Source organism: Bemisia tabaci, chromosome 1 (genome assembly GCF_918797505.1).
Source record: "Bemisia tabaci chromosome 1, PGI_BMITA_v3".
In the NCBI taxonomy this organism is placed as follows: domain Eukaryota; kingdom Metazoa; phylum Arthropoda; class Insecta; order Hemiptera; family Aleyrodidae; genus Bemisia; species Bemisia tabaci.
In genome coordinates this window covers 25,450,343-25,464,458 of record NC_092793.1, presented here as the reverse complement: position 1 = coordinate 25,464,458, position 14,116 = coordinate 25,450,343, and the positions used below count along the sequence as shown (strand labels likewise).

At 37.1% G+C, this 14,116-nt stretch overlaps 1 protein-coding gene across 1 annotated transcript; it reads right to left on the bottom strand.

The window, feature by feature from the left end:
• Window positions 1–152: 152 nt before the first annotated feature.
• Window positions 153–13,970, bottom strand: ND-49 (NADH dehydrogenase (ubiquinone) 49 kDa subunit). The gene is made up of 10 exons (XM_019057645.2): window positions 13,812–13,970; window positions 10,924–11,185; window positions 9,543–9,744; window positions 8,902–9,089; window positions 6,483–6,646; window positions 5,526–5,645; window positions 4,361–4,490; window positions 2,407–2,503; window positions 1,052–1,192; window positions 153–328 (listed from the first exon to the last, which is right to left on the bottom strand). Exons 1-10 carry the CDS (start codon window positions 13,910–13,912, stop codon window positions 291–293), a joined length of 1,443 nt encoding a protein of 480 aa, XP_018913190.2. The 5' UTR covers window positions 13,913–13,970; the 3' UTR covers window positions 153–290.
• Window positions 13,971–14,116: the final 146 nt, after the last annotated feature.

Genomic DNA, 14,116 nt, shown 5'->3' with positions numbered 1-14,116 from the left:
GAAAAAGAATTGACCAATCTTTCTCTCGGTCTATTTGCCAGCATTTTGATAGGGATGCAGGTATGAACTAAGTGACCAAAGTGAGATTTGACAAAAGCTGGCTCAACTGACTGAGACTATTAATAAGGGTGAAGAATAAAAGAGTGAGAGGGTGAAATTAAGAAATCTTTGAGTTTATTTCATAACAATAAATTACAAGCTTGATAAAGGTTGCAGAGAGAACTCCTCAAGGATAACAAGGATATTTACAGTATATTCAATAAGTGACGATTCAAGTGTGAAAGCAAAATTTAGCGATCGATCTCACCGAATACAACATCCAGAGTACCTGTGGGAAAGAAACAATAATTTGAGTCTGAGTGCCAAAATAAACTTCAGAGTATCGAACCTATGAAGAGAGCTTAAAAACCAAACCTACTGGTAGCATGATGTTACTCTAGCATTGGAAAGCTCTCATATCTGATGTTTTTGAACTATGGACATGTTGCTAATCCAAAATTTTTCAAGATCCATGAAGAATTTTCCCCTGTTTATGGTATTATTTTCGAGGAATTGACTCTGGAGAGTGCAGTTGGGGACCGGACTGATTGATCACATGCTAGTCACAGTGACGGCAGTAACAATGCTATTCAGTGATCAGCGGAGAAGTACAGAGAATTTCAGCATTTTAAGGAGTCTTCAGGTCAGCTTGTCTGGTGGCTGCACTTACAGGAGCTTGGAGAAAATTTCTCTCTCAGTCGTCAAAAAAAAGAAAACTGGTTCCCGGAGGTCTTTAATTCAGATGACAAATTTTCGATAAAACAAATTTGTTGGCTAGTCCCCAGAAATTTGTTGAATTAGAGTTTTACTGTTGTTCTTTTGAGATTATTATGAGACAAAGACTTATGACTATAAGTCTGAAATTTTTCTTTTGATTAATTTTTCTTGAGATCCGGAAAATAACAGATTTCTAAGTGGGAGTTCCATCTTAAAAACTAGGATCAAAAAATGTTTTTTCAGTCTCCCCTAAGAAACAGAGGAATGTTTGCATGAATTATATAAAAATACTCACCAATAATGGCAACAATATCAGCTAGAAAACTCCTCCTTCCCATCTTTTCTAGTGCTGCTAAGTGGGCAAAACCTGGTGCCTTGATCTTGCACCGATATGGTTTAGAGGTACCGTCTGATACTAGGTAAACTCCAAACTCTCCTGTGTACACACAATTTGAAATGAGCAAAGGATAATCATAGTAAAAATTGCGCGAAAAGGTTCAAAATTAGTGCAAAAGATTAAATGATTGTGTAAAAAGAGGAGAAGGGAGCTTGGAGACTACTAAATAATTAAGGCATAGTAAATGCTCAGATTATTTCAATTTTTATTTTGTTTACAAAACTGATCTAAATCAGTATTTTTCTTCTTACTTAGCATCAGAGCCTGATTGACTGTTATGTTACCTTGGGTCAAAAATAGTTTGCTGCCCTTAATAACATTTACTTTTGAAATCTACCGCTGAGCTCTCATTATTTGCGAAAGTGCCTCTTCCCCAAATATGGCGCTGTTTAACATCTATGATTATTACACTTTAATAGATGAAGTGCACTGCTTTCTCAGACAAGAGGTACATGTCTAGACTAACTTAAAAATTGAATGGCTTGTTTAAAAGGGTCGTAGACACCTCAGGAATCCCACTTCACTTGCCCTCTTACTTAAGTAAACCGTTAAATTGATTTTGCAATTCAAACTTAGAAGTTAGGAGTGTTTGTTCGAAATATCACTCAAATTGTTCCCGAATTTTATATGGAGGGAGAAGTTTGTCCCATTTCTTATGTATTTTAAGGATTATATGATTCAATTTGGTTGATTTTCATTTATATTAGTTGACACACCTGTGGCTCAAAACTTAATAATTAACACCATCTTTAAGGAAAAGATAAAGTTATTTCATTCTTGAAACGGTGCGACAGGGCTCATACCAGGGATGGATAGCTAGACAGGAATAAGAGAAAAAATTCTGGAAGGACGTTCGATATTTAGAGTGATTAGCCAGTTGGCCTTCTTTGCATAGTCGAAGAGAATTAAAATGGGCCGGTCCAAACATTCCCAGTCTATTTTTCGGTTCCAGTCCACCCCTGGAAAATTTGGTAGTTGTATCTATTACCTAAAAGAGTATACAGAACTTTGAAATTTTCCAACTATATTACCAATAATAGGGTCGCATACGTTCAGGATAACCTTCATCGATTTTACCTGAACTACAGAGAAATATTTCGAGACATGAGGTTATATGCTCGTGCTTCATTCTCGTATTTACAAAGAGAAGATCTCATACAGATAAATGTTTAAGGCATTCCATCTCGCAGTCATTGTATCTTGCATTACATCTTGTTACAACTACCCCTAGTTTTTGAACAGCATCGACATACCTTTCGGAGCCTCTACAGCAGTGTATGTGCAGCCAGGAGGAACTGCGTATCCTTGGGTGAAAAGTTTGAAGTGGTGAATAAGAGCCTCCATGGAAGTCTGAAAACATTGGAATAAAGCAGCAAATTAAATTAACAGATTAAAGGCTAAATAAAATTTCTGTATTAAAAGAGAAAATGAATAGATTTCAGTATAAAACAGTAGAAAACCAATAGTTTCCATGAATTTTTCGTGGAGATTCAGGATAGCCTGGAGAAAATTTAACTTAGTACTAACGTTAGCAATCTTGTTCCCCCCCCCCCCCCAAAAACCAATCTAACTGCCTTTTTTTTGCTAATGAACTGACCTATGACATCTCAGAAAATGTTTACTATTTGTAACCCATGTAGTAGATCCTTGTAGGAATCGAATTTTTATTTCTACTAAGGTAAGTTTAAAAGTTATCTCAACGTCTTCAACATAATGCTTTGTTAAATGAAGCTACCAAAACAGATAATAAATGTAATTAATATAATTATTGGTAATACTCTGGTTCTAAAGGACCCCGCACACCTCTTATGGGAAGCTGCACCATGACGGATTGCCTTCTGACTTATGTCATTCGATTCTCCTCAAGATGCTGATCAAAAGTTATATGTGCGCCAACTTTCTAAGATTCACCGTTTTCGCAAAAAACCTAAGAGAAGATTCAATTATTTGGCGATAAAAAGCCAGAAAGATTCCTCATTTCAGTACTTGAGTGAACAAATCAGGGGAACTCCCGCACTGAGCGGCAGTCTTATCTCGGATTCTGCCCGCCGTTTTTCTCAACCATCCAAATCAGATTCTTGAGGAGCATAAGAACAGGAAAGTCTGAACGTCAACCGGGCGAGTGCGGGAGGGAGATAGCCCCTGAGTCGGCAGATACAGATAAGAAAACGGACACGCGCTACGCTTTTTCCTCATTTACATCGGGCCTGTCCTCAAATGCTTTGTTCTTTTTTATTCATAGTCGCCGAATAATTGAATCTTCTCTTAGGTTTTTGGCGAAAACGGTGCATCGTAGAAAGTTGGCGCACATATAACTTTTGATCAGCATCTTGAAGAGAATCGAATGACATAAGTCAGAAGGCAATCCGTCATGGTGCAGCTTCCCATGAGAGGTGTGCAGGGTCCTTTATTTTGCTTTTATATAAATACAATTACTGACAATTTTATAGTTACTTTGGTTACAAGTTTTGTTTTTGAGGCTTGCTGCCATTTCTCCGCATGAAAATTTAGGGGATGTAGGAAAATGTGCTTTTGCAGTGTTAACAGTTAACATATTGGCAATGGCATTACACGCTGGCAACAAATGGGGACTGCTCAATGAAAATTATTTTCTAACTTGAATTACCTTCTCCAAGCGCCACAAAACGTCTCAGAAACATATAACTCTTTTCCTGTTTGAAGTGTCATGTGATTACCGAGTCCAGCTCAAAAATTACCTGATTAAGGAGCGTTCATATATTACATAACGCACTTATTCAGCAATCTCAATCCCCCTATCCCTCTTGTAACACTTTGTAACGCAACTCCAGACCCTTCCTCAATAATGACGCTTGACGGACAATCCCCTGGATCCCTCAGGATCCCAAAAATTGTGGAGAGCTGTTGTACATAATAGTGTGACAAATAATGTCAAGAATTAATGATACATTTTGGATTGTGTATTATTTACCAATGAAGATGGTTACGTGATGCTGGCACTGATCCCCCCCCCCCCCCAATGAAACGCAGGCTTATACCCCCTTACCCTTGGAGCGTTACATAATTTATGAACGTTCCCTTAAAGACATGTCCAGTGCCAATGCCTTAAAGTACAGCTGCCCCGTCGTTACACTTGCGAAGAAGCACCTCTGTCCTTGACTTGTTAACTTTGGCAAAAAGGGTGAGGTTCTTGGACTCCTTGAGTATCATTCACTTAGGATTACATACCTTCATTTCTTCTCTTGACGGCGTTGAGACCTTCATGTCGTCGGTTTTGACTTCACCAGCTGGCATCTGGTTCAAACACTGAAGAATGATGCGCATGGATTGTCTCATTTCCTCCACTCGACACAAATACCTAAGCATGAGAAATTGAGATAACTGATGATGATAAACAAATACTTAAAAAATAAAGAAACGACAGGTTATGAATGTTTCAAGGCCAATATGCGTTATGTGGTAATACATACTAGCAATCCACATTCTCATACGGATTTCTCATGGCTGATCTGCATTCTCATGTAGATTGCTAACGGCTGTAGACTGTGGATATTTTAATGGTATATATTTGAGATGCAACAACCGTTTTTAGACATAGATGGTGGTCCTTGAGGATACCTAGGAACTGTAATTCTATACCATTCAAATAACATGGTTTTCCAAAAAAATAAATACTAAATTCATCCTTTATTTACTTGCATCAATCTTAGAACAAAACTTAACTTTAACCTTAGAATCTAGGTAAAAAAAAGAAAGAAACAAGAAAAAAAATAGCCCCAGAAAAAATGGGAGACATTCACAATCAGTGTGATGAAGACAACGGAAGGACAGAATGAATGCTGAAAATGCTTTAGACCTAGGGTTACACGTATGTAATTCAGGGGAAGTAAACATTTGATTAAGTGCTATTAAAAAGAGGTGGTCATGCCCGGTTCTGGCTTTGAAATTGACAAGGGATGAAGACAAACAGATAAACTGAGTTGTCAGTCGGGGGGCATAAGCTTTTCAATCACCCGCAAAAATGGGAAGATTTTGAAAATTGATGGGGAGGCTGGTTTACATAACGTCCAAGTCGTAAATCATCCACAAAATTGCAGATAATTTTAAATGAATAGGAGAGGAAAAACTCATCTTGTTGGAACTTGGGAAAGATGTAGAAGTTTAAAAATGGGAAGCTCGAGAAGTTTCAATGCATCAGGTTCTTTGCATTAAGAAGGAAAAGAAAAGGTCATCATACTCAGAAGTGGCGTTTTTGATGTTAACTCTGTCTGCTCAAACTGGACAGCACGACAGGAATGACAGTGACAGGGAATCATAGGAACTTCAAATTCATGGGAAGAAATTGTAAACTTTCCTTGGTGGAAAAACTTGGAAATTGAGGAAATAATGTTACCTGTCATAGCAGTCTCCTTTGGATCCAATGGGAACATCAAATTCGACAAGATCGTAGGCATCATATGGTTGCACTTTGCGCAGATCCCATTTAATTCCAGATCCACGAAGCATGACTCCACTAAAAAATAAAGAATAAATGCATTGAAGAATTTTGAAGGATACAATATTTTCATTGCTTAGATACTGAGGTAAGAATGCCAAATTTTGAGCTTCCAAATCAAGGACATGATTATGTAGTCGATAGTTGTTCAGCCCTAAAAAAATACTATCAAACCACTTACAGCTAAGGTTTGATACATTTTTCTGATTTAGGAATAGATGTATAAAGTTCAAAGCAACAAAGTGTGCTAATTATTTTTTTTCTGAGATAATGAAAAATCAATGTTCCAAGTCGCGACAGAAAACAGTGTTTTCTGGCATGAGAATGACATAAAAACATTCTTGGGGACATGTTGCAGTAATTATTGTACAACAATTGTTACGTCAGGGGTTCCAAAAATTTGCACGCCAACATAAGCCCTGTAGCACATCCCAAAACAACTTCGAAAAAACGCAATTATTACTTGTTCCCAGGAACTGTTGCAAGTGTCGCTCCCAGACAAACCATGACAATTAGACGTATCTTTTTAACGAGCAGAGTGTTTGAATTTATGAATTGAAAAACGTTAAGATCTTCATTGGAAGTTATTCTCAATGATTAGGATTGTTCAAATTGTGTTCTACGTGAAATTTTGAGGATAAAACATGGATAGTGTGTTAATTTGCACCTTGCCTAGAGGTCCATTTCCCATCAATTTAGAAATACCATGATGCACCTGAATATTCTTCCTCCTCTTGATTTTTCTGATGTTCATCTAATTCCTCTGTGCAGCTTAGTTTTATATAAAACAAGGTACATACTATGTTTTAAATTGTAAGATTTTATGAAGAGAATTTCTAAAAATGTCTAACTTACCTGAACCCATAGTTGAGAGCATCTTCAGCAGAGATAACACCCACATCAGTAGTACGTTGAATCCAGATTCTGTTCATCGTGAGAAGGTCCTCAACTTCATCTAATTTGGAACCATACTGCTTGCACCAGTCATAAATATCATCCATGAGCCCAATGGGCATGTCCTATACAGAGACCACAACACAGGATTTTCAATAAAGCAAAACTACATGCACTCTTAAACAGCAGGAATCACTCATTAAGTATTATATGGAATAATGAAAAGTACAGTAAATTATAAACTCCTGACTATCCAAAGTCATTGGTTTTTTAAGCCAAAGTTTTTTTAAAAAAAGCCAATCAGGACCGACAGATTAAATAACCTTTCACGTTTCGATTTTTGATCTTTGCAGTATAGGTGTTCCGACCAACGCAGTCTTTCAGTTCTGAGATTCGACCATGCCTACTTGCCAAATTAGTTTGGATAGCCTGGGGTTTGGATAAAATCAAGTTCAGATAATGTGGAGTTTACTATAGAAGGTAAAAATCCCTCCCATCTAGAACTTGAGAATCATAACAACAGTACATATAAAAATTCAGCATACTGTTTGATAAAACAACAATGGTAATTAATATTTAAATTAAAAATAAAAATGGAAGTGACCATCCATGGGAAAGGAATAAAAAATAAGAGTAATTTTTCTTAAGTTCCACTGAAAAGTTTGATTCTCAGACTTTCATGGACAACCCTAGTGTGTTTTTTTATAGATTTCGAGACAGAGATTTTTCCTATTGCAGACGGTACAACCTTAGAATTTTCGGGCATTTTTGCTCAAAGAGCATCAATCTAGAAGCCCTGAGTTGATAAGTGCAGCCAGTTTTAAAAAGATACGATATATATTTACACATATCACTAGAAACACAATAAAACAATGGAAAACAAGGCTAAAATTACAAAAATAACCGCAGGACGTTTTAGCTGGCAACCCAAGCCCATTATCAACTGCTTAAAAAAATATAAAATTAAAAGAAAGACTAAAAAACCACGCACATTTGAAAAAACCCGTGTAACCAGCCCCGACAAAATTAGGACTGATAAGATGTTCACAACCTCAAGAAGCAACGTTGACCAAAAACAGTCAACCCTCAGCAAGAAACAGATGTTGACCAGGACCAGTCAACTCTCCGTAGTGTTACTTACTGCCTTACAATAGCGGCACCATACGTCCCAACTTGGAAAAACGAGTGGTAGAGGAAAATAAGTTTGCTAATATCAGATGGAGCATTACACACCTGTCCTTCATGTTTTAATACTTCAATCGTTTCTTTTTGCGTGCATGGAAAATCCCTGTTTTCATGACATAAGATTTTAACTTGATAAAATTAAATTCATGACCCATCTCCTTCTGGTGTTTGATTAGGGCAGTGACTTGCTTGCGGTCATATTTATGATCGTTAAGGCGCTTAGATAAATTATTCTTGGTCTGTCCTATGTATATATATAACTGGGAGCTAAAGAACCTTTGCAAAATTTTTTTCCCGGAACTATCCATACCATCAAAAGGAAACTAAGCAAGGCTCATCACTTCAATATGATCTGGATCATGTTTCATTTGTGGTGAAAATCGGTTCATCCCTTGGTTCAGAAATGAAAAGGCTTTTAGGGGATGATTTTTTAACTCGTCCGATCTTAGCCTCAAAATACTCGTCTCGTCGAGCCTTTCAAAATGACCTATATTCACCTATGCTCTAAAGCCACAAGTTGGAGGAGGGGGCTGATTTTTCGAAATTGTCCGATTTTAGGACCGATACCTCAAAACACTTGTCTCCTCCTGGCCTTCAAAACTACCTATATTCACTTTCCCTCTAAATCCACATGTATATAAGTGCTTTTGCAGATGAGCCAGAAATTGTAGTGCCGAATTGCAAGATGAAGTCCAATTGACATTTTCAAATACTTTGGATTGTGCAAAAAAAAAAAAAAAAGATCATTATGACAGTACATGTGATTGATGACCTAAATAGAAAAACTTGACCCAGAGAAACTGTCGGATCATTTTGGAAATTTTAGGCACTCTGATAATTGATTGCACAGACTATATGTATTTGATTTTCTACCAACAAAATCAAGCCTCATCAGGAAAATAATGGATATTTCGATCATTGGGCCTACATTTTGTGACAAGGAAAATCTATTTCCGATTCATACATAAAAGCACCTGTCGGTGCCAAAAAAAAAAAAAAAAAAAAAAAAAAAAACTGTAAGTGGACATATATTGTTTCTACGAAGGTAATGTCAAAAGTCATGCGCGTTTTGCTCTTATTTCAAAACTATTAACCGCCACCTCTAGGCGCACAATAAGCCAGCTTTTTCGGAGCTCACCTAGCACGAATTTTAAACAGTCATAAAACATCCGTATCTAGAATTAGTGAAAATTACCTGTGACACACCACCGGGACGAATATAAGCAGCATGCATACGAGCACCAGAAACACGTTCATAGAACTCCATCAACTTTTCTCTCTCTTCAAACAGCCAAAAGAATGGAGTCATACCTCCCACGTCAAGGGCATGAGTACCAACAGCCAAAATATGATTTAATATTCTTGTGATTTCACCAAACAGGGCTGCAAATAATGTATTAAGAACTAAATCATTAGGACTATGGCAATTTTGCTGAAAACAATTTTGCTGCAAAGAAATACTGATAGGTTAAATTGAGAAATTTTTTTTGTCAGTTGTTGTGATCTAGAGTGTGTAACCAAGGATTGATTCCAGAGTAGTTCTGTATGAACATGGTTAAGTACCTGGTCTGATAGTCTTATGAAGAACCCTTATACATACATTTGATATAAGCTCCATAGGCAAAAACGGAACATGATGTAAAGAACGAGACCAGATTAATTAATGAGGAATGGTTATTTTTTTCATTATTTAAAGGAGTCTCTTGACCGAAACAGTACTGAAGTTTCCAATTGGGCATTAGACGGATATTGATAACTTTAGAAGGAGGCTTTCTGCTAATTTTAAATTGTTAAAAGCAATAAAAGTTTGATGAATCATCAACTGTTTGCACTTACTTCTGATGTATTTTGCCCGCAACGGAATGTCAATATTTAACAGTTTCTCCACTGCAAGTGAATAGCATTGTTCATTAGCCATCATGGACACATAGTCAAGTCGATCAAAGTACGGCAGAGCTTGGGTGTATGTTTTGTATTCGATCAGTTTTTCCGTGCCGCGGTGAAGGAGGCCGATGTGTGGATCAGCACGAATCACAACCTAAAAAATAAAGATGAAAAATAATATTTGAAAAATATGGACCTGATGATCAAGGAGAGTGAATTTATAACCATCGTTCACTTGCTAATACCATACACTTTCTCCTGGGATAATTTTTTTTTTTGCACAAACATCTGCATGCGATCAAAGAATCTTTGAAAAGTTGAGACTCTCTTACTCTCTAAGTCCTCAAAAACAGTCATTGAGGTGGTTTTTCAGTGCACTGGAGAGTGATGTGATAGTCGATGAGAAATTCTAGGATATTTCTTGAGAATGTCCAAGCATAACATGAGGCTGTAGTATATCATGTACTGGTGCACAAAATTTGACCAAAAGACACTTCAAAATAAATCTAAAAGTAAGTACGTTCCAGATGAATACTGCAAATTATTCAGCCTTCTGACTTGCCATATTCACTCAGGACATACTTTTAAAGTTATTACAAATTGTTTCTTGGTAGAACTTAGTACTCAGACACCTAACGTTCTACAGCAGGATATAAGGCTTGAAAACTCTCAAGAGATTTCCTAATATCAAGAAATTATTGATTGATTGATTGATTGACTATCGAATCGTCCTCCAAAGTGGTGGAGAACCACCTTAAATGTCCTCCAATCTCCACTACGTCCATCACTACTGAACTGGTAAAGACACTGATCCGCTTCATTTGAAAAATTTCTGTTGGTTAAAAAGCTGCCAGAGAAATTAAGTCATATAATGTTTCTAATTGTATTATTGAGTCTTTTCATGTCATTTTTGAGCAAATAATTTGCTGAGCAACCAATGAAACTACCTTGTGTAGGGATAAATCTTGTCACTCAGAGGGAAAAATACCTATTTCGATGATGGGGGTGACTAAAAACATCAACCAACTCCGTAGCACTTGAACAAAAAATAAACAGCTGCTACTATTATCTATGTCATAGAAAAGAACCCATTAGATTAATTTTGGTTAGAGTCCATGTTCATCGGTTAATAAATTTGGAAACAGTAGAGGAAAGTATGATAATGAATGTTGCGAATAAATAGATTATATTTTGCAGTAGGGAACTACTATTTGTGGCTACTCCACTAAAGCACTCATCTACATGCTGAAATTAATGGCATATTTGTTGTTTCTAAAACTTGCCAGAATTGTTAGTTAATAATTGCAAACATTAAAATCACAAAAAATAATACCTCTCCTTCTAACTCCAGAACAAGCCGCAACACACCGTGGGCAGCTGGATGCTGTGGTCCAAAATTGATTATCATGTTTTTCACAGTTTTTTCGATCGGGGTATCAATTTGATTCCAATCCTTAATCTTGAACCTTTTCATTATTCCGTCTGGATGTATAAAAGGACCCGCATGATCTCTCATATTATCCATATCAGGATACCATTGTTCTACATCATCAGTATTTAATTCCCATGCACTGGATGTCTTCTTACTCCTGGATCTGGAACATACAAAACAATTGAGGCAAATGAATATAGCTAGGTTTTTTTATCAATGCAGTTTATTCTCTGAAAAATTTTTTTTTGTTCGATCACTCTTACTATTGAAGAGGGTTATTAGCTTCTTTTTGGTGTGTTATAATGACATGGTCATATCTTCATGGTAAACCTGGTAAAACTTGTGACCGTGTCAGCAAAATTAAAAAACTATTCTACCAAACTTTCCCTGTTTTTATAAAATGACCAAGCAAGCCACTAGTTTCACTAAACACATTCAAAATGTACTCTTGTTAGCAATCAATGATGTCCCATTGATTGCTCTGGTCATCTACCACAAAAACCGAAGAATTCAATAGACACTCTGGTGATTGGCCGCAAGGTTCTTTATCCACTATCCTTTGATATTGTTAGTGAAAATTTCATAAGAACCTATGGTGTGTTTGCCAATGCTCATTTTATCAGAGATTATGCCATTAAGTTAAGACATTGCAAAATGCAAAGAATTGATTAACTGATTACTTTTTTTTTTTTTTTATACCAAGTTTCAAATAGCCTATTGGCTAATCCCATACTCATTACCCCAGCCCCAGGTGACCATTATCTGAGACCATTGAAATCAGGTCACCTGGTAGGGAATCGAACCTGGGACCTCTTGGTCATACAGCCAGCGCTACGATCACTACACCACAGGAGGCTGATCGCTGCAACCACTACACCATAGGAGAATTAGGAGACCTACTGATTGATTCTCTAACCACTTTACAAAAATGGAAAAAAAAAATTCAAAATTTGTGGATATCTGTATGACTTTTATAGATAATATAAGTAAGACTTTCTGTTAAATATTGCATTGAGATTCCTCAACTTTTTTCTAGAATGCGCTGGAATGTTTTTGGATTGCTGTGAGAAGAGAACTCAGAGCAGCAATTCTAAATCACCGCAGTCCAATTAGGTACGTTTTTTCTATACCATCTTTGACAGGAAACAAAAAACCTGGCAAAAAAAGATTTTACAAATTAAAATTTCACCCTAACTTACAATGGCAAAGCTAGGGGGTCACAGAAAAGCTGTAGCTGTGATCATATAGTGCCACTAAACACCAGAAGACCCTCATGAAGGATATATGGGCTCTTGGCCCCACCAACAAATTGTTCCAACTACACTTGCGCAGACGTACTCAACCGCTGATATGAGCTATGTTCTGAATTTTACTGATACCCTTTATTTGGCAATGTCAATCTGCAATGGCACACCGCCATAATTAGACAAAAAAAAGATCATAATCATCGGCGTTACATGATGCAGCATCTGCTGAGAATCATGGTAATTTGTATTCTAATGAGTAACATTTAAGGAGGTGTACCAATGTGAACATAACTCCGTAGCACTATGATACATCAATTCTACTCATTGAGGATTCAAGTTTTGGTAGAAAGGGATCAGCTTCAAAATTCCTCAACATCAGTAAAGGTTTAGTAGTTTCAATTTCAGATATGCACTACTAAGACAAGTAAACTGCTGAGTGATGCTAAGGCGGACCACGGCTAGGGTGTCTCTTATTTTTGACAGTTGAGAAAAGTTAAGTTGCAGTTCACAGCATATCATGTATTTATACAATTAACTTCTACCTGAAAGTAGCTCAAATGAGCTTGATTGGTAGTCCCTAGATTGACACCAAAACAGCTAACCAACTTTTAGGGTACCAATTTGGTTAGACAGAAGATCTGCTACTTTCGTGGTCACATTGAAACCAATGATAGGTAAGAATCAATTTAAGTGAAGTCCTCACCAAATATCGACGGTGTAAGTCGGTGATCACATAACTCCAATTGTGACGTCGCAGACTTCCTATCATACTTTATCTTTTAACCGGAAAACTACTCAACGGCAATTCTATAAAACTGCCGTGATTTTTCTTCTCTGTACGAAGAAAATTCTGCAAAAACTTCAAGGAATGATGTCAATTTGTTCTTCTCTAAAAAAATAACACAGAGGCGGAGATTCTCAGACACCGCAAACAAGATATGTGATTGCCGACTTATGTGGTCCATACGTCATCAAACCTCCAGAGTGCGCGAAGTGTGCAAGAAAAGGTCAGCTGTCTTCAGTTAAACATTGAAAGTAACAATCAGAATCAAAACGACAGTTTTTTGCTACACTCCCAAAGTACAGAGACTTATTTACCATAGGGCTCAAACAGATTTACTTTCTTCCTCTGTAAGCTTCACTATCTAATTGAGTCTGAACCCAACTGCAAAGTGGTTTTGTATCCTCACTCTTGGAAGTCTTATCATCAACTACGAACTAAAGAATGGTACAGGTACTTATAAGCCATTTTAATGGTTGCTGGAGGCTCAGAAACTCATCTACGATTATTGCATATTCATCCATTCTATCAGCCAGATGAAGTGTACTTCCGCAGAGCGCACAAGCTCCCACAGAGGATCATGCTGATCAGAATATAATGGAGTGAAGAATATGTATAATGATGGGATGATGCTTTCCAACAAAAACATTTACTTAGTAAGAGAGAAAACTGACACAAGAGGCTCAAACATAACCTTACTTGCAGTGGGAGTATCGACTTTACAAGGCAAAGAAATTGAAGGGAAAGGTTAAAGCTCTTACAGAGGTGCGTCCAGCGTTTTAGCGAGGCTGAGAAGTCCATTTTCCTTCGAAATTTGGTGACAAATCCTTTGACGAAGGGCTGCGCTGAGTAGAGCAGCCATGATTATCACCTAACTTAACCTACAAAAACAGTTTGTTGACGATTCGCATGACCTTCGGTCAGCTGACGGCGGAGGCAACTCTGATTGGTTGATTCCGTGAAACGTGCGAGAATTCCAAAAGATTCGAATTCCGTAGCGCCAAATCTCAACTTACGAGGGTTGCAAAAAAATAAAACTTTCAATGATTTACTTGTCACAGTTGGG

Bases quoted from the DNA above. Each gene is read 5' to 3' on its own strand.
- ND-49 (XM_019057645.2), bottom strand. From the start codon at position 13,912: ATGGCTGCTCTACTCAGCGCAGCCCTTCGTCAAAGGATTTGTCACCAA. The intron at 2,504-4,360 runs GTATGTAATCCT...CAATGTTTTCAG, and splicing joins CGTCAAGAGAAGAAATGAAG to ACTTCCATGGAGGCTCTTAT. The intron at 329-1,051 runs GTGAGTATTTTT...TCTTTCCCACAG, and splicing joins TGATATTGTTGCCATTATTG to GTACTCTGGATGTTGTATTC.